Below are 25,424 nucleotides of genomic sequence, written 5' to 3'. Positions count from 1 at the left end.
CAGAAAATTTTGTTTTGCTTGTTTCATATATACATTTTAATCCATTTTCTAGTGTAGTAGTGTAGTTTAATCTCTCTGGTTTTTATCTTACCCTCTTACGTAAAATATGAATTTGACCTCAGTTCTTCATTAAATAAGGTGAAGTACAAAAGTAAAAATCTAGGAGTTAACTAGGTGATCTCTAAGGGTCCTTACAAATTTAACATTTTCTTTTGCTTATTTTTAATGATTTCTCAATTTCAGCCTTGATATTTCTTTTACTTTTTGTATTCTTAAATTTATACTCTCTTCTTGGTTTCATAAATAAGTCTAACTTGTTAATTAGGTGAAGTAGAATTTATAAGTGCCAAACTGAAAACATTTCCAGTTTAAATAATTTCACATAATGCTAATTATTGTTTAGTGTGTTGTGCTAGAGGATGTTTTAAAATGAGGCCATGTAGTACTTTTTTTCCCTCAGGGAGATTGGGGCTATTGTGCCTATTCTAATAATAGTAACTGAAACATTTATTAGAACTGACCTTTACTTCTATACCTATATTGCTTATAATCAAGATGATCCTTCCCCAAAAGAGACTGTATGTGTGGTCAAAAAGTCACTTATTTCCTGTTTTAAAAATTAGGAAGATTTGTGCTCCAATTAGAAAAAAAAAATAGGAAGAATTATATTCCCATAGTCATTAGAAGAGCCCTTATTTTTGCTAGTAATATTTGTCAGTTTTAGACATAAAGATTATTATTTTAATGTTTCACTTTGAAACACTAAAGACCTTAAGTTCTTTTGTAACTGTTTTATTAAGCGCTGAGTACATTTTTTATGGGATCATATGCAGAGATTCTACAAATAGAGATGTGAATAAATGACCAAATGACTGAATTAGTATTAAAGCTGCTCTGTCTTTTCTAGTTTAGCAAATAATTGTTTATTGTAAAAGGAAAAAATAATTTTTACATCAGCCAAACCTAGTTTTATGTTACTACAGGATTATATAGAAGCTGAGAATAAATTTCTAGTGATGAAGATGGTAATCCAAGAAAACGAAATTTGTGAAAACTTTATGTCATTAGTTTATTTTGGCCGTGGTTTGCTTCGATGTGCTCAGAAGAGGTAAGAATTTTAATTAATGGGTAGTTCTTGCCTGTTAACTTTCAGTATTATGTAATGGAAATAAAGTTTGCACAATATACCAGGGATCATGACATTTGTGCTCCATTGATTCTTTTTTCTGTCACTGATTGTGTAGATCATTTCATTAATGTACTTGAGAATATTAAATATCAAATTTAACAGGCCATGGCAATAAAAGGTGGTATAGCATAGGCATTAGAAACATAGGCTTTGGAGTCTGATAGGCCGATTCAAATACATTTTATATCACTTCCTGGTATACGACCCTAGGAAATTTAATGTTGCTAAGCCTAATCTTTGGAACTAATAACAGTGCCCACCTATTAAGGTAATTAACACAGTGCTCAGGACACAAAAATACTATTCTTAATAAATAATAATTATAGTTATTAATATTATTACCACTTGAAATGGGTGTTTAAGTTATAAATGAGCTTATAACACATTGAAAGGGTCCCAGTTCTGAGTCCAGGGGTATTGGGTATTACGCAGTTAGGTACAGAGGAATGTACGTGGGCTATCTGTTCACTTCCCATATGTATGTTGTTTAATCACTAAAGTCATATCCAGCTCTTTTGGAACCCCATGGACTGTAGCCTGCCAGGCTCCTCTGTCCATGGGATTTCCCAGGCAAAAATACTACAGTGGGTTGCCATTTCCTTCTTCAGGGGATCTTCCCAACTGAGGGATTGAACTTGAATCTCCTTCTTTACAGGCAGATTCTTTACCACTGAGCCAACAAGGAAGCCCTCCAATATGTGTATCCTTAGCCATTTGTAGAATCAATCATTCATTTTATTTCTAAGCATTTATTATATATTAGAGACTGTTCTAGGTGTTAGGGGTAAAATAGTTTACAAAACAGTTTCTTTCCTCATGTAACTGACAGTATAGTGAAGGTTTATAGACCTTAATAAAATAATCAGTTATTTAAATAATCAATTATGAAATGTGAGAAAGAGCTATGAAGGAAAATATAATAAAGAATTAAAGTCCTTACTGGAACCTCAGTGGGTTTCTTGGGAATCAGAAGTCTCCTTGAAGAATTAATGTTTGGTTGAAATCTGAAGGATGAATTAGGAAAAATGTACTTATGCAAATCCTTATGAAGGATTACTGCTGGGCCCAACTGTTGAATCCCTAAAAGCATCACTTAATATGGTAGTTCCTTGATTCTTTGAAAGGCTGATCGTCCATCCTCTGGTGTGCTTGGTTTTTATTATCCAGAAGACGTCCTGCTTCCTGTTTATTAGCATGATGTTCTCAATGTAGTTTGCCACTGTGATATTTCACAGAAAGTCAGGATAATCAAAATCTCTTTAATACTGTGGAGAGAATTAGCATAGCTCTGAGTCAAAGAATCTGGACTGCTGTCCTTTCTTCAGATATGTGAACTACCTATTGTTTATTTTCTTTATTGATGGACATCGAGAATCCATTTTCCAAATCATTGACACTAGAAAACCCAGTCGTCTGGCAGCAGCATTTCCTTTCATCCCTGGCCTATAGAGAACAGTCACCACTGAGCTGCTCAAAATGTCCTTCTTACTCTGTATTTCTTACTGCATTAATAAAATGGAATGTCCTCTGGACCTTTCTAGGGTACCCTGTCTGGTAATGGATTCAATGGTGTTATGTCCATTCTACCATCTTTTCCTCCCTGAGCTTTCTTGAATACTCTGCCAAGAAATTTTCAACGTTTTCATCTCAATTACTATTATAGAGGCCATTGGTTGTGTCCAGGCTTCAAGTAGCCTCAGCAACATGTTGGGATTGGCTTCGCATGTCCTTACATTCAGTAAATGCTGAATTATGGGAGAGTTGCCCCATATCAGTATACATTTCCCTATCCAGCTATATACTTGATCATTGGTTTAGCTCTCTTGGACTTCCCTGGTGGCTCAGATGGTAAAGCGTCTGTCTACAATGTGAGAGACCTGGGTTCAATCCCTGGGTTGGGAAGATTCCCTGGAGAAGGAAATGGCAACCCACTCTAGTACTCTTGCCTTGAAAATCCCATGGATGGAGGAGCTTGGTGCAGGCTACTATTCATGCGGTCGCAAAGAGTCGGGCTTTGCGACTGAGTGACTTCACTTTCACTTTCAGTTTCATGACTGAGTGACTTCACTTTCACTTTAGCTCTCTTAGGATCCACTCCCAGACACATTCCTGCCACTGCACAGTAGTGAAAGTAGTGAAGTCTGCAATGCATATGGTGAACAAGCCTTTTCTTCCTCTTTTTTCACTTGGGCTTTGCTTGTACCTGATCCTAGATTTTTCAGTATTTAGGCAATGAGCAGAGATCGGGGAGGATTTTGAGAAGGAAGAAGAGCATCATCTTTTGGGACATGTACCTCAGATAATGTACAGATATTTGCATGGGCTACTTGTTCCATATCAGAGTCCTGATAGTCTTGTTGAGGCTGTGCTTTTGGTTTTTGCTGCTGTTATATCCCTGTGATTAAATACTGGGTCTTATTTTCAGCATGGTCTGCCTTTATGTTTAGAGTTGGTCAGATTTCTTTAAATGTTACCATAGAGGCCTTTTAACTTTCACGGAGTACCCTTAGTTGATAGTAGTAGCCAGTTTCTCCCACTTTGTGGTTAAATCTGGGCCTGATTTTAGCACAAGTTATCTTTATGGCTGTCAGAGCTGAGGGTCTCTTTAAATGCTGCCTTCAGAGGCCTCTGTCTTTCATTGTGTCCTGAGTCAATCATTGGCTGACCTGTGCCAGTCCTTCTCTTTCTTCAAGGCTTCCAAGACAGTAAACAAAAGCCAGCCAACCCTACAACCCCTTTGATTTACCATGGCCCCCATACTGTTCAAGCTTGAGCTACTACATAATCTATTACCTCCCTTTCTACCTATATTTCATCTCAGTCTATTATAGGTGAGAATCCTAGTATTGTAGCATGCTAGACATTATCATCCTACTTACACACACACACACACGCACACAAATGGGTTGCCTGTTGTCTAATTGGTAAGCTAGTTACAGAGTCTTGTTCAAATTAACCTTTTAAAATGCCTTGCAGATATAATGGAGGACTGCTAGAGTTTCATAAAAGCTTACAAGAAATAGGAGACACAGATGATCATTGGTTTGATATAGATCCTACAGAAGATGAAGATTTACCTACAACTTTTAAAGTAAGAAATTATTTAATCTATGGCTAATCAGAATCATCTTTGATAAAGTGCAGTTTATGCTATGTCATTCTATAGAAAACATATTCTTTTATTGGACATTAGCTTTTTGTATGAGAAAACTTTGATTCCATTATCTGGTACAGAATGTGAGTATGATTCAACAAATAGAGAGAAGTGAGGTGGATGTATTAGCATTTCCAGATAACAAGAAGATTAAAAGTTGTACTAGTTCACATGGCTAGAGATAAATGTAAGTTAACTTATTTTTTCTAATTATATTTGCCATTGTTTTGTTGTTGATTTAAATTTTAAAAGTATTAAATGATCATTTTAGAAAACTTGAAAAACGTGAAAATGCCAAAGATAAAAAATTCATCAATATATTCCTTCAAATGGCAAACTATTGTTAGAATTTTCATTTATGTATTTCCATACACACATGTATAAACACTTTTATTTTTAGTAAATTGGTGTTATGTTATATACATTGATTTATAGTATAAAAATGTATTATTGTGAATTTGCCAGCAAGTAGATTATTGTATATTGAAAGTATAATTTCTCATAGTCTATCATAAACTGTGCTTTAATTTGGTTTACCAGTTCCCTTGAATTGAACATTTAGTTTATCCTAAACATTCTAGTTTTTTAGTATTACAGAAAGTGATCTTTTTTAATTTCTCACATCATTGCCTTAGTGTAAATTTCTAGAGGTGGAATTGTGAAGTGTTTACACACTTATATAAGTTATTCATGTATATTTCCACATTTCCTCCCAGAAAGTTTGTCCTGATTTATATTCTCAAGACAGAGTGTAAGAATTGCTCTTTGCCCTCATGTGCTTAGCCGCTCAGTTGTGTCCAACTCTTTGTGACTCCATGGACTGTAGCCGCCCAGGCTTGATTCTCTAGGCAAAAATACTGGAGTGGTTGCCGTGCCTTCCTCCAGGGGATCTTCCCAACCCAGGGATCAAACCCAGGTCTCCTACATTGCGGGCAGATTCTTTACCATCTGAGCCACCAGGGAAGCCCACACTCTCTGGATATTCTTTACCTTTTGGGTAATTTTTACCCATCTAATAAGCCATATTGGTCACTTTTTAGTTGTTTAATCTGAAAATAGCTACATTAGGCTTCTCTTGGTTAACATTTGAGTGAGGTATCTTATTCCAAACTTTTGCTTTAAACCTTTCTGGATCCTTACATTTTAGCTGACTTTAAAGCCAAATGCATTCCTCAGATTAAAAAGGATGTTTCATAAAAATAAGAAATTCAATTTTTCTAGGAATCTTTAACAACTCAAAGTTTCTATATATCTAATAATATAGCCTCAAAATACTTGTGACAAAAACTGGTAGAACTAAAAGGAGAACTAGAAGACTTCCCAGACACAGTGGAATATTTTAATATACCTCTCTCAGTAATCAATAGAGTAAGAAAGATAATCTTTGGTGTTTGGTGAGATGATTATATGTCTTTTAACTTTGACTTAATATATTAAGTAGTAATTTTATGCATTAAAAAAAATATTGAATTTCTGTGTTTACCTGAAGCAGCTCCTACTTGGTCTTGATTGTTTTTCTCCTAGTCCTTCTCCTTTTAAAATATTTTTCTTTCTTATCCAAATTTTATTTTTGTTTTATGCAAGCTAGTACACATATACAGTTTGTTAAGTATATTAAAAGATTTTAACAGTCTGTGGTTCATCATTTCTAATTGTAGTTTCTGACTATAGATAACTTATTTGAACCCTCTAGGCATTTTCCTTTGATATTAACCCGTACTTTTAAAAAGCTGTATCACTATTTAAAAAAAATTCTCCATCTTAGGTGTCGTCTTTTGATTTCCTACTGTTGGAGATGAGGGTTTAGTAACTTCCCTATACATCTCCTTCACACACACACTTCCCAGTCCCCATTCTTTTAATAGTTACACGTTGTTATTAAAGTGGCCTTAGAGTTTCCCTTTATTCCTGGGAATACCCTTACCCCTCTCCCGTGTAAATCCCCTATTCTTGGATTAAGTTTTCCTCTTTCTAGGTGTACTCCCTTGTTTTGGGGGAGTAGCTTTCATCCAGCAGCTTCCTAGAAAGAGAATTTACATGGGAGTTAAATTTTTTGAGACCTTTCAAGTCTCAAAATAATTTATCCTTTGTACACTTTACTTGTATCTTGGCTGGGTGTAAAATTATAGGTTGAAAATAATTTTCCTTTAATTTAAAAAATTATGTTTCTATTATCGTTTAGCTTCCAATAGTAGTACTTTTGAGATATTTGATGTCATTCTGATTCTCAATCTTTTGCTTGTAACCTGTTTTATTTTTTCTTTCTGGGAATTTTTAGGATATTCTGTATATCCCTAGTGTTCTGAACATATGTTTTTTTGGTGCTGCTGCTGCTGCTGCTACTGCTGCTAAGTTGCTTCAGTCATGTCTGACTCTGTGCGACCCCACTGATGGCAGCCCACCAGGCTCCCCTGTCCCTGGGATTCTCCAGGCAAGAACACTGGAGTGGGTTGCCATTTCCTTCTCCAGTGCATGAAAGTGAAAAGTTAAAGTGAAATTGCTCAGTCGTGTCCGACTCTTAGTAACCCCATGGACTGCAGCCTACCAGGGTCCTCCATCAGTGGGATTTTCCAGGCAAGAGTACTGGAGTGGGATGCCATTGCCTTCTCCATTTTTGGTGCTAGGACATTTTATTATTATTTTTTTAATTTGATGATTTCTTCTTCATTTTCTCCTTTCTTTTTGAGATGTTTGCTATTCAGCTGCTTGACATCCTGGACTGAATTTCTGACTTTGTTATTTCTATGGTAATTTTTATTTTTTGTCTTTTCTACTTTCTAGGAGATTTTCGTAACTTCATCTTTTTGCATAGAGCTAGTATTCAGCCAGTATACACTAGTGCTATCATACTAGTTATTATAATGTTAAAATATTTCCATACTACTTGGAAAATAGTTTCTGCCTCAAAAATAATTTGGGTAACCAGCTGCATTCCAGGTGCCCTATTCTGTCCTCCAGCCCTCTCTCGCCATACTTCTCTAAAATTCAATAACTAAAGGTTTAATGTACAATAGAGCAGAGCGTGTCCATGATCCTGCTCTTGCTCTAGGCCATCATGTTCTTATCTGTTTTAATTGGTACCTATGCCTGTGGCCCACCAAAAGTCCTACTTCCCAGACATTGTGATTAGTTTCTAAAGGAAACTTAGAGGGCTGGCCTGTACCCTTTATCTGGCATTGACAAATTCCAGATGAGTACCACCAGAGGCCTGTGCTGCCCCAGTTGCTCCTATCCTCATGTGTCTCCTGAGATGAACTTACCCTGTTGAAAGAAGATCATACTTATAGAGATACTGGCACCCTTGTAGAGCAGTGACTTTCATATCATTATTATTTTCAACATGATTCTTGTTTCTATCCTTCAGTTGAATTTTTAATTTCCATGATTATTTCAGCTATCATCTACCAAGAATTTTCTTGTTATGAATATTCCTTTTTAAAAAAAATAATATCCTGTCCTTTTTTCTTGCACTTGAGAGGTAAATGTTAAAGGTAAATGTTAGCCAGATCATTTAAGGCTTTATAAACAGTGGGGTGTTATAATTAAATTATAGTAAACATCTGAATGCAGAGTTCCAAAGAATAGCAAGAAGAGATAAGAAAGCCTTCCTCAGCAATCAATGCAAAGAAACGGAGGAAAACAACAGAATGGGAAAGACTAGGGATCTCTTCAAGAAAATCAGAGATACCAAAGGAACATTTAATGCAAAGATGAGCTCGATAAAGGACAGAAATGGTATGGACCTAACAGAAACAGAAGATATTAAGAAGAGATGGCAAGAATACACAGAAGAACTGTACAAAAAAGATCTTCATGACCCAGATAATCACGATGGTGTGATCATTGACGTAGAGCCAGACATCCTGGAATGTGAAGTCAAGTGGGCCTTAGAAAGCATCACTACAAACAAAGCTAGTGGAGGTGATGGAATTCCAGTTGAGCTATTCCAAATCCTGAAAGATGATGCTGTGAAAGTGCTGCCCTCAGTATGCCAGCAAATTTGGAAAACTCAGCAGTGGCCACAGGACTGCAAAAGGTCAGTTTTCATTCCAAACCCAAAGAAAGGCAATGCCAAAGAATGCTCAAACTACCATACAATTGCAGTCATCTCACACCCTAGTAAAGTAATGCTCAAAATTCTCCAAGCCAGGCTTCAGCAATATGTGAACTGTGAACTTCCTGATGTTCAAGCTGGTTTTAGAAAAGGCAGAGGAACCAGAGATCAAATTGCCAACATCCTCTGGATCATCAAAAAAGCAAGAGAGTTCCAGAAAAACGTCTATTTCTGCTTTCTTGACTATGCCAAAGCCTCTGACTGTGTGGTTCCCAATAAACTGTGGAAAATTCTGAAAGAGATGGGAATACCAGACCACCTGATCTGCCTCTTGAGAAATTTGTATGCAGGTCAGGAAGCAACAGTTAGAACTGGACATGGAACAACAGACTGGTTCCAAATAGGAAAAGGAGTTCGTCAAGGCTATATATTGTCACCCTGTTTATTTAACTTCTGTGCAGAATACATCATGAGAAATGCTGGACTGGAAGAAACACAAGCTGGAATCAAGATTGCCGGGAGAAATATCAATAACCTCAGATATGCAGATGACACCACCCTTATGGCAGAAAGTGAAGAGGAACTCAAAAGCCTCTTGATGAAAGTGAAAGTGGAGAGTGAAAAAGTTGGCTTAAAGCTGACCATTCAGAAAACGAAGATCATGGCATCCGGTCCCACCACTTCATGGGAAATAGATGGGGAAACAGTGGAAACAGTGTCAGACTTTATTTTTCTGGGCTCCAAAATCACTAGAGATGGTGACTGCAGCCATGAAATTAAAAGACACTTACTCCTTGGAAGGAAAGTTATGACCAACCTGGATAGCATATTCAAAAGCAAAGACATTACTTTCCCAACAAAGGTCCGTCTAGTCAAGGCTATGGTTTTTCCTGTGGTCATGTATGGATGTGAGAGTTGGACTGTGAAGAAGGCTGAGCGCCGAAGAATTGATGCTTTTGAAGTGTGGTGTTGGAGAAGACTCTTGAGAGTCCCTTGGATTGTAAGGGGATTCAACCAGTCCATTCTGAAGGAGATCAGCCCTGGGATTTCTTTGGAAGGAATGATGCTAAAGCTGAAACTCCAGTACTTTGGCCACCTCATGCGAAGAGTTGACTCATTGGAAAAGACCCTGATGCTGGGAGGGATTGGGGACAGGAGGAAAAGGGGACGACAGAGGATGAGATGGCTGGATGGCATCACTGACTCGATGGACGTGAATCTCAGTGAACTCCCGGAGTTGGTGATGGACAGGGAGGCCTGGCGTGCTGCGATTCACGGGGTCACAAAGAGTCGGGCACGACTGAGCGACTGATCTGATGTGATCTGATGGTTTATAGAATTTAGGACTTTAATGGTTTCTATATTTATGATAAAGGAGGAGTTAGTAAAATAGTTGCAAATTGTAATCAGTGTTTTAAAGAAAAACAAGGGACTGGGATAGAGAAAATGGAGGAAATGCAGACACATATACCTGCATGTATCCATATTTATATGTATATATGCATAAATGTGTATGTGTGTCTATGTGGTTACGAAAGGCCTTTCCAGGAGGAGATATTTAAGTTGGAAACCCAAGACTGCTAATGGAACTAACTCTGTAAAAAGTAAGGGAATAACTTTCTAGGTAAATGGAATTGAGTGGGAAAAGGCCTACAGGCCTTGAAGAGCAAGTTTGAGGAACTGGAAGTATAAAATCATATGAATTTTATAGGGAGTGAGGCTAGAGATGAATTTGAAGAGATGGGCCAGCGATGGATAGGTGTACTGGGTTCAGATGCTGCAAGTTCTGCAGAACCTTGAAGTCAGTCTTAAGGTAGTGGGAAGCCACTGAAGAGTTTTAAGCAAGAAACTGACATGATCTTTTGCTTCTTTATAGAGTGCTTTGGAACATAGTAGGCAGGGATGAGGGAGACCAGTTAGGCAGTTGTTATAGTTAGTAATCTAGGTAAGACGTAGAATGGTACTAATGGAGAGAGAATTAGAAAAATTTGCAGTATAATTTGGGAGAAGTCTCAACAGTATTTGCTAATATATTGCATGTAAAGGGTGATGGAATAACTATGTGATGGATGACTTCAAGCCTGCTGGTTGGAAATTAAATAGATTGTGGTAGATGTGCTTGATGTAAGTTCCATGAGGACTAAGTATATATTGACCTTCTAAGTTCACTAAGTTCACGTATCCTTAGCATCTAACATTTCCTAGCATTCACAACAACCTAGCCCGAAACAGGCACTCAGTAAATGTTTGTTGAATGAGTGAGTATCAATGACTGGCACAGAAAATAAGAAGAAAGGAACAAGGAACAGATTTGGTGGGCAACTCAGTAGATCAGTATTGAACTATTAAGCATTAGATATGTGAAACGACAGTAGCTATATACACACTATGAGTCCTGTCCTTTTATTTCAGCATCTGCACTTCCTATTGGCTATCCTCATAGGATATACTGCTTTCATATGTATAGGTCCTTGGATGCTGCTTCTTTATTTTTTGACATTTAAAAATTTCTAGTTGATTTGGTTAAAACATTTTTATTCTTCATAAAATTCTGAATGTCATTAAACAAATGTTATGAATGCTGACTTGATGCATAAAATAGTCTATAGAGGTATACTTTATCATGTCATATACCCTCAGTATATATGGGTATGTCTCTCTAAGGGGCAGTATTAAGGACTTGTTTAGCTTAGACTTGATAATATGTTTCACAACCTTTAGCCAGCATTTTAAAATATGGAAATTGCATTCAAAATTGTAACTCTGAACACTGGAAACATATTTCTGGCCCTGCCTCTGCCCATTTTAACTGAGCAGCCTGTTGCACCACTACAGTAGTCCCACTGCCAACACGGTGCTTGGGGGCCAGTTCTAGCAAGGACTCTCTTGGGTTTCCAACAATTTGTTGTTTCCCTGTATCTGTTTCAGAGAAAGTAATTCTTGTTAGGAACCCGCTGGCTGTTATGAGTTAGAATGGAAAATAGACGTATAGCTTCAAATGTAGACTTTTTCCACTTTCTCTGTGTTTGTATTCAGGAATAAATTTAGTATTTCATGTTTAGGGCCCTTCTGTGTATTGTTTTCTTTGAATGAGGGAAATAGGTTCTATGACTAAAAAAAACAACAACATAAAACACCTTCAAATAAAGGACATGAAATGAACCTATACCTTAATATAAATGTGTGGTCTTTTTATTACTGATTCATAAGATTTTTTATTTTTAAAATTTAGGACCTTCTTAATAATTTCATCAAGACAACTGAGGGTAATATAATGAAGCAGACCATTTGCAGTTATTTAGATTGTGAGCGATCTTGTGAAGCTGACGTTTTAAAGAACACCAATTATAAGGTACTGTAATTATCAATCAACTGAGTGTTTTAAAAATGTAAAATTAAACGTAGGTGAAAATTGTTATATTATCATTCATCAAAATACTCTTTAAAAAGTACTTCATTTACTGTTTGTATACTTTTTGATAGCAGCCTTTCTGACCTGCATGAGATGGTACCTTACTGTGGTTTTGATTTGCATTTCTCTGATAATGAGTGATGTTGAGCATCTTTTCATGGCTGATTCATGTCAAGGTATGGCAAAAACCACTACAATATTGTAAAGTAATTAGCCTCCAATTAAATAAATTAATTTTTTTAAAGTACTTCATTTAATTACAGCAAAATGCAGTTGAGAAGTTGTTTGACTCTCAAAAATCTCAAAAGCTTAGATTCACTGTGATCAGGAATTATTTATATCCCGTGAGTCAATAAAAAAATGAATTAGCACAGAACCCCTGTTTGAGTTTCCTGAGCCATACAGCAAATTCCCGTTGGCTATCTATGTTACGTATGGTAATGTAAGTTTCCATGTTACTCTTTCCATACATCTCACCCTCTCCTCCCCTCTTATGTCCATAAGTCTATTCTCTATGTCTGTTTCTCCATTGCTGCCCTGTAAATAAATTCTTCAGTACCATTTTTCTAGATTCTGTATATATACATTAGAATATGATATTTATCTTTCTCTTTCTGAATTACTTCACTCTGCTGTATGGCTCAGGAAACCCAAACGGGGGCTCTGTATCAATCTAAAGGGGTGGTGTGGTGCGGGAGATGGGAAGGAGGTTCAAAAGGGAGGGGATATATGTATACCTGTGGCTGATTCATGTTGAGGTTTGACAGAAAACAACAAAATTCTGTAAAGCAATTATCCTTCAATAATAAATTAAAAAAAATGAATTGGCTTTGCTAGTGCTTTTGTAATATTCACAAGTACAGTAGCTCAGGAGCTGTTTATCACTAATCTAAGGTCTGGTGATTGATGACAAAGAAGTTTTAGGGACTAATGCTATGGAATTGGGGCTGAAGGAAAAGAGAAATATAAAAGTTCTGATGAAGTGGGGCAGATAGCATGTTCAGCTACAAAGGTCACTCACTGAGTTTCTGATATTTTGTTGTATATCAACAAAATATTGTATACAGCATATGAAAAATATTAACTTATTCAAATTATTGCCTATTTTTTGTCTTTAATGATATAAAAATGATTTTTATAGTTCTTTGATTACCAGTGATCTGTTGATACATTTTCAATGCCAAGCTCATCTAGTTATAGAATAATAAAAAGTAACCTAAGGTGATATTTTCTTTATCTACATGATTTCTTATCAACAGTTTTTACTCTTTTCCAGGGATTTTTTCAGTTAATGTGCAGTAAGAGCTGCTGTGTTTACTTCCATAAAATTTGTTGGAAAAAGTTCAAGAATTTAAAATATCCAGGTGAAAATGATCAGGTATTATATTTGTACTTCCTTTAAAACTTTACTAGAGCATATCCTCTTCTACTCTTTCCTGCTTTTTTATTCTTTCCCCTTCATTCCTTTCTGTTTACATCCTTCCTCTTCCTTTCTCGCTCCATTTTTCTTTCCCTATTCTCTCTGATACTTTTCTCCTCACTATTTGGTCATCATTACCGTTTATTAAACAGGTCTTTGTAGGAAATTCACATAAAGGACATAAAATCAAAGAATAGAAGTGTTTAATAAAAAGAAAGGACAACTGTGTAGTTTTAAGGGTAGAGAACAGTGATACATTTTATAGTCTTCAAAAATATATTTGTGTCATTGGGAATTCCCTGGCAGTCCAGTGGTTGGGGCTTGGTGCTTTCGCTGCCAGGCCTCAGCTTCAATCTCTGCTTAGGGAACTAAGATCCCACAAGCTGCACGGTGTGGCAAAAAAAAAAAAAACCAACAGAAAACCTTCAAAATATATTTGTATTACTTATATTTGCCTAAAATCATATAACAAAATTGAATTTTTTCCACTGAAATTAAAATAGAAATTGATTGCCTGAGTCTGTTACTTACTCTTTACTCTTTAATGAGGTAATAGCCATAAGTTGGGTCTATAATGTTTAATTCTAAAGTGTTTACATTGTGCAAACCACAGAAAATACTTATAAAGCAATTGTATATGGAGTTGAGTGTTCTGAGTTCAAGTCCAGATTGAGCCACTTACTAGGTTTTTTTTACACTAGGCTGAAACTCATTTTTCTAAGCTATAAAGTGAGGATAGTAATACCTACTTTATAAGGTTGTGAAGATTAACAGATAAACTTGTATTGTACATTGTAAAAATCATTATATAAGGCACAGTTATTCATTTTTTAAGCAGTATGTAAATACTTCTCACTTTCTTTGATTGTTAGGGCAATCGGTAGTGCTCAACTTTAGAAAGACCAGTAAAAGAAAACTAAGTAAGTTAACCAGATGAAATGGCAAGATCAGGATCAGAGGACTCAAATTTTTATTCTTTCTTTTCCACTGAAATCTTCACTTATCTAATAAAAATTCAGTATTTCTTTTTGCACTTATTGAATTTGTATATGTTGCTTGAAGTTGCTTTCACTAGGAGCAGCAAATTCATTTTAGTTTATAATGTAACTATGTAAAGATTTTGAAATATTAATAGAAATGAGAGAGAAAAGTGTGATCATACATTTTAAATAGGAAATCCATTGGTACAAGTAATGGACTATCTTTGAACAGCTAACTCTCAAGTGTTTGTTCACATCTTTTGTTTTACTGTTTAGCAATATTTGCTTCTAACTTTATATAAATATAATCAGTTTTGCACATCAGTGGGTTTTTTCTATTTTTATTGTTCATATTATTTTATCTATTGATAATTTATTGTTGTTTTCTATTGGTAAAATTTATAGAGTTTTAGTGGAAAAAAATGTTTAAAGGAAGGATGTACGGGTGACATGGTAAGGATGCTGCAATGTGAGGTACCTGGAATTGTCAAAATTTTGGTGAGTATCTTTCTCTTGTTTTTCTTGCTTTCCTTCACTGGAATGATGTTTTTGACTTGGAACAGATTTGGGAATTATAATAATAGTAGCCTAGTCATATTCTCTTTGATGGTGACTGAGCTCTCTAACATTTTGTTGTGTTGATTTCTCTAAAGTAGTATTTAAGTGGTACTTAAAAGTAAAAAAAAAATTAAAAAATAAAACACGCACACACAGAAACTGACAAAACAGGCCATGACCAGTGATGAAAGTCTATAATAGCACAGAGGATGATAATCTAATTCTGTTCCACATATGGTTAAAAAAAATTTCAGAGTTTCTGAACCCTTTATAGTCTTGGTTTTGCTATTTCATTTTAATAAAATGTCTTCTTGATTTTTTAGTTTATCAGTAAGTAAACCAAAATTTAAAAAATGTATGTATGTATTATGTTTAGGTGTGATCTTCTCTTTTAGATTTGGCATTTAAATCCTATGGCCATATAAAGTAGAACTGGTTTTTAAGATCAGCTCTACTATTTGACTGAGGTTGTTTATAGCTTGTTTCTTCTGTTTTATTTGTTGTATATTCACTATAGTTTCATTCTGTCTTCTTTCAAACATTAAAGCTAAGAAGTAACACTAAAGAATTTTGAAAATTGAACTACTTTAGGGCTTTTTTTTCCCCATCACTTGCAGTTTGAAGTTGTGAGAAAGGATGAATATATAACCATTGAAAATTTAGGAGCAAGGTAAGTTTGAAATTAAATATTCTACTTTTTTTTTTAGCATGTATGTATTTTTCAGTTGCTTCTTTCTGTGTTTTCTGTTACTTTTTGGTGCTTCATTAAATTGAAAGACAATATCAGTTGTGTGAAAAACTGTATCTAATTGACATTTGTTTACCCTTCCCCATCTCTTTGTAGACACTTAAATTCTAAAGAGGAAAAGAAAATTATATGGATGCTTTTACCTTAAGTATGAAAAGAATCCCTTCATGAAAACCAAACATATTTTTCTTAAAGTTATTTAAATTAGGTTGTTATAAAAAACTTTCTTCTAGCTTTCACAACTCATCCAGGCCTCCAGGCTCATCTGAGAATTAGAATCATTCTGTTTCTTAGATGAGAAAGCTGTATTGTTACTGTATATACTGCTCATATATCATATATAACCAGAAATTCACTGAGCTATAAATTGTTTCTGTTGAAATTAGGAATTTCAATATAAAACTTACCCTAATCCATTGATTTTCTTTTCTTTTGTTTAAAATGTCTACCATTTTTTAATCTACCAGGATTAGACATTAATACCTGAGGCATCAATTTTCCCTGTGAGCTAATGAAACGCAAATCTTTATCTCTGCTTCAGATCTCACTCTCAAAACTCTAGGTCTATCTACCTGAATGCTAAATATTTCCATTTTTATTTTTCAAAAAGATCTATAGTTCAATATGCCCACAGTTAGATTCACAATATTTCTTCCCAACACTGCTATGTAACTTTTTTTAGGTCCAATTAATTCAGCTTCTTAAATATATTGTACATGCCTCCTTCTGCCCTTGTGCTTCTATTAAGCTAAATAAAGTTATTTTTCATTTGGAATTCTGAAATAGCTTCTATACTTGTCTTTCTGGCTCAGTCTTACCTTTCTTCAGTCTGACTGTTCAACAGTCTATAGAACTGTCTGTTCAGCCATTAAAATAGCTTTTTTAAAAGAAAATTGGAAATACTTCACTTCTCTGCTTGAAAATCTTTTAACAGACTTCTAGTTGTTCCTGGTTAAGTTCAGACTTATTAGCTTGGTTCTTTAAGACACTTTGGTCCCTGCTATACTCACTGGTGTCTCTTGTCATTCTTTTCTTACTATATATGCAGCAAATATATTCAACTTGTTTTAGTTATTAAGTGTGCCATCTGTTTTACCTCTAGAACTTGCCCAGGATACTCCACTCCTTTGAATTTGGCTGGTTAAAACTTCTAGAAAGTCCTATTTACTTTGCATTAGGTGTTTCAATGACATAGTCCCTTTTTTTCTCCTATTAAAACATTTACTAAGTTCTGTTGTACTTTTATGGCTCTCTTTTCCATTTGACTATAGCCTCCACGAGGGCAAGAACTTTAACTTGCTTACTGGTATATTCCCAGAATGTAGCATAATGCCTGGCATATAGCTAGTACCCAATAGTTACATGACAGATGTGGAGATTCTGCAATGAGTGTGTTAGTTTTGTTTTGATAGGCAATTAACTTATTTGGAACTGAACTGCAAGGCTGTTTTTCTTGCCTAGTGGTTCCAGTTTCAATTCAGATCTTTTGTCTTTAGCTGAGCTGCTGTGAATGAGTGTTCCACATGTATGGTTCAGCTGTCAGTCAGAGACATGGCCAAAAAAATTGGGGGATCTCTTCTCTATTTCCTTTCTGGAATTCCCCCACACTCAACAGCCATGGCTCCATGGCTTCAATTTTTTGGTTCCTTTAACCAGGGAGACCTTTGTTTTCCTCTATGTTATACTTGTGCCAAAGAATTGATGCTTTTGAATTGTGGTGTTGGGGAAGACTCTTGAGAGTCCCTTGGACTGCGAGGAGATCCAACCAATCCATCCTAAAGGAAATCAGTCCTGAATATTCATTTGAAAAGACCCTGATGCTGGAAAAGATTGAAGGCGGGAGGAGAAGGGGACAACAGAGGATGAGATGGTTGGATGGCATCACTGACTCAATGGACATGAGTTTGAGTAAACTCCGGGAGTTGGTGATGGACAGGGAGGCCTGGTGTGCTGCAGTCCATGGGGTCGCAGAGTCAGACATGACTGAGCGACTGAACTGAAGTGAACTGAATGTTATACTTAGCCTCAGACTAAAAGCTCTAAAAGTGATAAACTTAATTTCATGTAGTTCTCTTCTCTTCTCTCTCAGCATATATGTATACCCTCTACGTTCAGTTTGTTTGGTTGGTTTGTTTCTTCCACTCTTTGGTGTCTTCAAGGAGTTGCTTTTTGAAATTTGTGTAAGTTTTATAGTTATTTTCTGTGGGAAAACCCTGGAATAATTGAACCTTATTATCAAAAGTGGAAGAACTACCTCATAAGGTTTTATGAATGAATGACAGAAATATTTGGTTGTTTTTTAACTTTAAAATGCTTTATTGTTATTAAAACATGCTTAAAGAAAAGCCCCAAAATGCTTTATTGTTATTAAAATATGCTTGAAGAAAAGCCCACAAAATATAAATACAGAGTTTAAAAAAGAATTATGAAGCATACAGTCTTGTGGCTTTACCGAAAGCACCAAATAGTTTTGTTAGTGCTCCAGAAGCACTCAGTTCTCCTCTTCCTAGGTAACTGTTGACCTGACTTTCACAGTAATCATCTCTTCACTTTCTTTATTAATATAAATGCATTTCTAAACACTGAATTTTTTTTATAGGTTAGGCTTTTTTAAGCTATAGTTCATATACAGTAAAATTCACTTAAAAAAATATACGTTTAAGTGAGTTTCTTTATATACAACCAGGTGACCACTACCATGATCAATAGCTCTTCGTCTTCCCTAGTCTTTATAAAATCTATTACATAGTCATTCCTCTTCAACCTCTAAATTCTGGTAACCAGTGATATGATTTCCATTCTGATTAATACTGCTTTTTGCTGATTATCCTCTAGTAGGAAGACCTGTAGCATCTGGATTTATTTTACTTAGTGTAATGATTTTGAGATTCTTCCTTGTTACTGCATGTATCAGTAGTTCAGTTTTCTTTGCTGCTGAGTAGTCTTCCTTTGTATAGATGTACCATAACTTATTTATCCATTTAACAATTGGTGACATTTGAATTGTTTCTGGTTTTTGGCTTTATATATAAGGCTGCTATAAATATTCATGGATTACTCTTTGTAGAAAGAGATGCTTTCATTTCTCTTGGGTAAATTCCTAGAAGCAGGATTGCTGAGTCATATGGTATGTGTTTAATGTTACAAGAAACTGCCAGACTGTTTTCAAAGTAGCTATACATTTTGTTATTCTCACCAGCATTGTAAGAGAATTATAGTTTCTCTGTATTCTGTTTAGCACTTGGTATTATTAAATTTAAAAATTTCAGCCATGTTAAAAGATATGTAATGGTATCTTATTGTGGTTTTAATTTGCATTTGCCTAAATTTTCAAAACTAGTTTTCTATTTTAGATCCTTTGCTTTTACATGGTAAATCTCAGAAACACCTTATAAATTTCTGTAGACTTCTTGCTGAGGTTTTGATTGCATTGAATTTGTAGGTCAGTTTGGGGATGATTTATATCTTAGCAATATTGAGAACGCCCATCCATGAAGATGGTGTATAATTAATTTCATTTAATTGAGTCTTCTTTGATGTTGCTCAGAAATATTTTGTAGTCTTCTGTGTACAGGCTTATAAATATTTTGTTAGACTATCCATGTATATTTGACTTTTTATGCTATTGTAAATGATAATTATAAAACTTCAATTTCTAGTTATTTCTATTATATAGAATTGATTTGTGTCTATTGAACTTATATCCTGTGACTTGCTACTTACTAATTCTAATATTATTTGTAGATTCTTTGAGGTTTTCTGTAAATGATTATACCATCTGTGCATAATGACAATTTTATTTCTTTTTTGCAATCTGTTTGCTCTTTGTTTATTTTTCTTTACATGTTGCATGAGCCAAGTTCTCTAGTACAGTGTTGAATACACTTGTGAGAGCAGACAGACATCTTTGTCTTTTCCAGATCTTAGGAAGAAGCCTTCAGTGTTTCACCATTTAGTATGCGGTTACCTGTAGAATTTTTACAGATGTTCCTGTTTAGGTTGAAGAGATTCATTTCTCATGCTACCTCTCTGAAAATTTTTATAATGAATGAATAATGAACTAATGCTTTTTAGCATGCATTGAGATAATCATATGGTTTTGTCTTCTTTATTGTTAATCTGTTGAATTACATCAGTTTATTTTCAAATGTTGAATCATATGTGCCTTACAGGAGCAAATAGGTAATTGTCATGATCTTTATTTTATTTCATGTTGCTGCTTGTCTTTTAATTTCTAGCTTTATTGAGCTATAACTGGTATGTAATATTGTGTAGGTTTAAGTTATACAGTGTGAAGCTTTTATATATGTATAATATTCACATATATATGTTCATATATATATGTATATATATATATATGAAACAGTTACCACCGTAAGGTTAGTTACTATATCCATCACCTCATATACATTTTTTTTATGATGGGAATTTTTAAGATGTTTTGTTTTTTTGGCTGCACCTTGTAGCATGTAGAATGTTAGTTCCTCAACTCAGGATCAAACCTGCACCTCCTGCATTGGAAACATGAAGTCTTAATCAGTGGACTGCCTGGAAAGTCCCTAGGATCTACTGTCTTAACAACTTTCAAGTATACATTGTAGCATTGTTAATTATAGTCACATGATGTATTTTGGATCCCTGGTTTGTACCTTTTGACCCCTTTACCCATTCTGTTGTAGAAACCAGTACTCGAGAAACCAGGCACCACACTTGGAGAGTGGGAGAACTCAGGTCTGTTATGCTGGGGGGCCCAGAGGAGTTAACACTCCGAACTCTGAGCCCCAAACAAAGGGGTTACGGAGTTTTTATACATGGACAGGCATGATTAAATGGGTTTGCAGGTTTGCAGGGGCTAGGGCGATTGCAAAGAGCAAAACAAGGGTGAGTGAGATAAGCTCCAGTTCCTAGTATTGTGAGTCCCTACTTTCTGAGACCTACATGATCTAGACTTTGCAAGGAGCAAGCTGGGTTACAGATGCAGAAGGAGCAGGAAGTTATGTAAAATTTTAATTTTTTCCTTTCATTTACCCCCTCTTGATGCTTCTATCACTTATTGTAGAAAGCATCATCTCATGTTTTGGTAGGACATTCAGAGCTCCCCATCATTTAGGGGGCTATATTGAGCTATTACCGTTTGTAACTTTATGGATTTAATCCAAGAGGTTATGAACTGACAATTACATTGAGAATACAAGGACCACAGAAGAGCACTGCAAAGAACATGAAGAGAGGACCTGTTAAAGGGAGAAGTCAAGATGCCCAGCTCCAGATATTGTTCTAATTACCCCAGAAATTAGCTAGTTTCTCTCTTTGTATGATTTATTCCCTTAGTGGTTGGGCCTTGCCCTTGACTATTTCTGATTGGTTTATAGCGTTCTTCAATTAAGAAGAGAGTCGTCTCTTTTCAGCTGTCAGTAGGTCTCAGTTCAGTTCAGTTCAGTCTCTCAGTTGTGTCTGACTCTTTGTGACCCCATGAATCATAGCATGCCAGGCTTCCCTGTCCATCACCAACTCCCAGAGTTTGCCCAAACTCTTGTCCATCGAGTCGGTGATGCCATTCAGCCATCTCAACCTCTGTCGTCCCCTTCTCCTCCTGCCCCCAATCCCTCCCAGCATCAGGGTCTTTTCCAGTGAGTCAGCTCTTCGCATCAGGTGGCCAAAGTATTGGAGTTTCAGCTTCAGCATCAGTCCTTCCAATGAACACCCAGGAGTGATTTCCTTTAGAATGGACTGATTGGATCTCCTTGCAGTCCAGGGGACTCTCAAGAGTCTTCTCTAACACCACACTTCAAAAGCATCAATTCTTCAGCTCTCAGCTTTCTTCACAGTCCAACTCTCACATCCATACATGACCACTGGAAAAACCATAGCCTTGACTAGACAGACCTTTGTTGGCAAAGTAATGTCTCTGCTTTTGAATATGCTATCTAGGTTGGTCATAACTTTCCTTCAAAGGAGTAGGCGTCTTTTAATTTCATGATTGCAGTCACCATCTGCAGTGATTTTGGAGCCCCCCAAAATAAAGTCTAACACTGTTTCCACTGTTTCTCCATCTATTTGCCATGAAGTGATGGGACCAGATGCCATGATCTTAGTTTTCTGACTGTTGAGCTTTAAGCCAACTTTTTTACTCTCCTCTTTCACTTTCATCAAGAGGCTTTTTAGTTCCTCTTTACTTTCTGCCATAAGGGTGGTGTCATAGGTCTAGCCCTTTCCTATTCTGTAAAACCACCTCAGCCAGGGAGTCTAGTTGGTCCTGTAATGAAAAGCACAGCAATGATACTGATTAGGGATAGAGGCCAGAGTTGACAATGAAAATCCATTGATATTTTGATAGCAAGATCCTCAAACTTCTGCCGTGCGTTGACCAGCCAGCTGCCAGAGTGTGGCTGGAGCAAGGCTGAAGAGTCCTCAAGCTTCTGCTGTGCATTGACTAGTCAGCTTCTGGAGTGACTAGAGCAGGGCTCAGCGTCCTTCATGGGTGAGGGCTGTTGTCTTTGGAACCAGACCTTGAGGAGGTTTTTTGGGGTCCCAAACTGTTTTCCAGGTGTCCTCATCAAGGAAGCTGCAGATTTCTTGACTCTGGTGTAGTGACTCTAAGGGATGACATCTGTAACTTTAACAGCAGTAAGGGTTGCCAGGATGACCATGTGAGGGCCTGTTCAAACTGGCTGAAGTGGTTCCTTCTTTAATCTTTAACCCATATCTCATCTCCTGACTGATAGGGATAAACCCAGTTGCCCAAAGGAATGGGTATCCTTTTTAAGGTTTCTTGGGCGATATGGCTGAAGACTTTTCCAGGGCCTGGAGGTGTCAGGACATCTCCAGGTCAGCTAGTTGTTGGTGGTCTCCCTTGAGCTTTTCTATTACTGGGGGCAGTCTCCTGTATAAGATCTCAAAGGGAGAATAGCCTGGGGACCTCAGGGTGCATTTATGGAGGGAGAGGAGAGCCCACAGAGTGATAAGGCAGCTTGTTCTAGCATTGTCTGGGTGTTTGCTGGGTGGATGGATATTCTTGTTGTACTACTACTTGGAGAAACAAACTTAACAAGAAAGTTAAAGATATATAGCCCAAAGATTAATAGATTAGGAAAGCTGTTGTGGGGCTAGCCAGGAGAACCACATCCAGACATTGGTTTGTGACATTAGTGCTTCTCTAGGCATGAGAAGATGCAAGAATTTGGACTCATAAAAATCTTTACCTAAAAACATCTGACTTATCTGAAGGCCTGTTTTCTGGGTTTTTCCCAGAGCATAGAGTGCCTTATTTTTTTGTCTCCATCCTGAACTCCTTTCAAGGGTGTGTTGAAGGTCAGCATTTTGTAGTGGTCATGATTTAATCTTTGTAGAGGCAGCTGGCAAGGGCCACCTTCCAGTCAGCAAGGTCCCTTCATAGCCACATACTTGGCCATATTTTTTGGGCATTTCATGGTCATTCTGTCCCACTTAGCTGGGAAGGCTCATTCCCAGATCTAACAAAGATTCCATTGAAAGGCCACTCAATGTGTTGTCACTAGACCAGGCCTTGTAAGTAGCAAAAGTCTCTGGACCATATCTGTCTTACTAGCCTCTTGGTCCAGGAAAATATTTTCTCTTGTTGTTTCTATCCATATCTAGAGTTACATTATTACAATTATTGATCTCATATGAAACTGCATATCAGCATTTTATCACAGGCTTAGTCACACATTTGGTAACATAAGAGATAATCTTCTGAAGCAAGCTACATAGAAAATAATATAGTTAGCAGTTATTAGTAAGGTCACAAGCAAGAATTTAAGTCAAGAATTTTCACTGGGTATAGCCTGGTGTACCCCAGCTCATTTGACTCAGTTAAATGATTATAGCCAAGTTTTCATCTCCTGGTTGTATATCATGGAACATCTGATCTTTATGCAAAGACTGGTTATTGAGATAAGCTTTTAGAAACAATCTTAGAGTGTCCTTTTTAATAACTTAATTAAAACTTTTGGCAATATACCATAACAAGGAACTATCTCAGAAGTGAGTCTTAGAAGCATAGACCTTAATTAACAACACTACACTTAATATTCAGTGAAACATTTTTCTTCTTTTTTTTTTTTTTTTTGGAGAACTCACTGTGAGGGCATTAACACTGTAGCCAGGTAAGGCTTTAACCCATCAAATAAAAATGAAGTCTGTCAGGGAGCTGGGAAAAGCCAAGAGGTCATCTTGGATTTCCCCTAGCCCTGGCTCTTTAATTTTGAGCTGTTGTTTATCTATTTTTAATTTCCTGATTTAGGAGCAGACTATTGCCATGTTTTAAGGACATCAGGACAGCAAAAATCTTAACTGTGAGGGTTTTTTTGTTGTTGAAGCAGAATGAACTTTGTCTACATGTACCATAATCTTAAATGATGTTTATTTACTTTATCAAAGTAACAAAAATATTTTAAAAACAAATATAACTCACTTAAATTTTTAGGCAAAGAAATTCATAATCTGTTATTTAAAGCTGCATTCTAAGAACTTTGTTCTCTAAATAGAAAGAAGACCAAATTCCAGTCTGGTACCGGCTTACTGTTAGTAACAAAATTTGTTTATTTGCTTAATCTTAGAAACTCTTTTCTATAAATCTTGAAGAACTAGCAGTATTTTTTTAAAGGCATGAGAATAAAACCATAGAAAGCATGTTTAAAATCCGATTCTATAGCAATTGACAAGGAAACCTGGTCATAACATTTTAATATGATAACTAGAATTATAATTGACCATATTTTATCAGGACATATCAGATCTATATGAATTTTACACAATTTTAGGATACCTATATTACTAACATCAACCATACAGTATAATCTGAAATGATTTATTACCCCTTCAACAGTACTTCCTTTGTGGCTCAGCTAGTAAAGAATCTGGCTGCAATGCAGGAGACCTGGGTTTGATCCCTGGGTTGGGAAGATCCCCTGGAGAAGGAAAAGGCTATCCAGTCCAGTATTCTGGCCTGGAGAATTCCATGGGCTGTATAGTCCATGGGATCGCAAAGAGTCGGACACAACTGAGCAACTTTCACTTCACTTCAACAGTACTCCCTATGTAATTTAACATGTCCAATGAACCCAGGTAGCTTAATAGCTCTTTGGGATGTCTCAGGGGCCCTCTGAAGCATCCCAAATTTATCTAGAAGTCAAGTTGTTTAGGAAGTTTTATCAATAAATATCAAAAGGGTTTATAATAGTCAGGTAGAATCGTATAAGTCACAATAGTTATTCTTAGCCAAAGTTAACAAAAGATTTTAAAGGTAAATTTAGAACAGATCAATTAAGAGGTAAAGAAACTTAAATCTATTATTGAAAGTAGTTCAGCATCTCAAGAAAGTATGTCCTGTTAACAGAGAGAAAGGCCAAATTCAAGTTTTGTACCAGCTTACTTTAAACTCATTTAGGTGCACAGACTTTTTAGGGTCCATTTTCCACAAACCTTTTAATCACTCTCTGTAACAGCCATCTGTAAGTCAGACCTACTTTGTTTTCCCTTTATAAAATAAAATTTTATTTTTTATATCTTCTTTATTAAAAACATACACCTTACTTCCTTATTAGATTAGCAAACAAACATTAATACTAGATATTTAGTATTGAATATTTCCCAGTTTATGTGAATCTGAAATTTATTTAGGTTAATTTTTCTTGTACTTAGAATTGTTTAATTTATAAGCACTCAATTTTCTTTAGCTCAATTAAATTAGAATGCATTTACAACTTAATATATCAGTAAAAAGACATACACTGAGACATACATAAATCCAGACAGACAGACAGAGATCTTATAGTTTTCTGTTTGAGATTTAAAATATCTCTTTGACCCCTTTTTTTTCTTTGCATGAAGTTCTAATTTGCCCAAGACTGAGGTCTCAGGCAGAGTGGGCTGTGTATCTCAAGGACA

The 25,424-nt window shown here is 36.0% G+C and overlaps 1 protein-coding gene across 36 annotated transcripts in view; it reads left to right on the top strand.

Moving 5' to 3' along the window:
- The window catches only part of DZIP3 (DAZ interacting zinc finger protein 3), a 133,756-nt gene that overhangs the window by 31,782 nt on the left and 76,550 nt on the right, over nt 1-25,424 (top strand). For 33 of the 36 annotated variants that reach the window (XM_086407454.1, XM_086407570.1, XM_086407446.1 and 30 more), the window contains 6 exons: nt 984-1,108; nt 4,166-4,280; nt 11,630-11,749; nt 13,086-13,187; nt 14,615-14,707; nt 15,385-15,437. In XM_086407454.1, the coding sequence (XP_086263580.1) occupies nt 984-1,108; nt 4,166-4,280; nt 11,630-11,749; nt 13,086-13,187; nt 14,615-14,707; nt 15,385-15,437 (608 nt within the window). Of the gene's footprint in view, nt 1-983; nt 1,109-4,165; nt 4,281-11,629; nt 11,750-13,085; nt 13,188-14,614; nt 14,708-15,384; nt 15,438-25,424 lie in introns of those variants that run through there. The other 3 variants (XM_086407604.1, XM_086407628.1, XM_086407615.1) reach the window with 2 other exon arrangements.

This window comes from Bos grunniens, chromosome 1 (assembly GCF_055505025.1).
Source record: "Bos grunniens cultivar Pamir isolate PY7600 chromosome 1, Bosgru_T2T1.0, whole genome shotgun sequence".
Taxonomy (NCBI): Eukaryota; Metazoa; Chordata; class Mammalia; order Artiodactyla; family Bovidae; genus Bos; species Bos grunniens.
The sequence above is the reverse complement of the archived record's forward strand: the minus strand, read 5'-3'. Positions and strand labels throughout refer to the sequence as shown.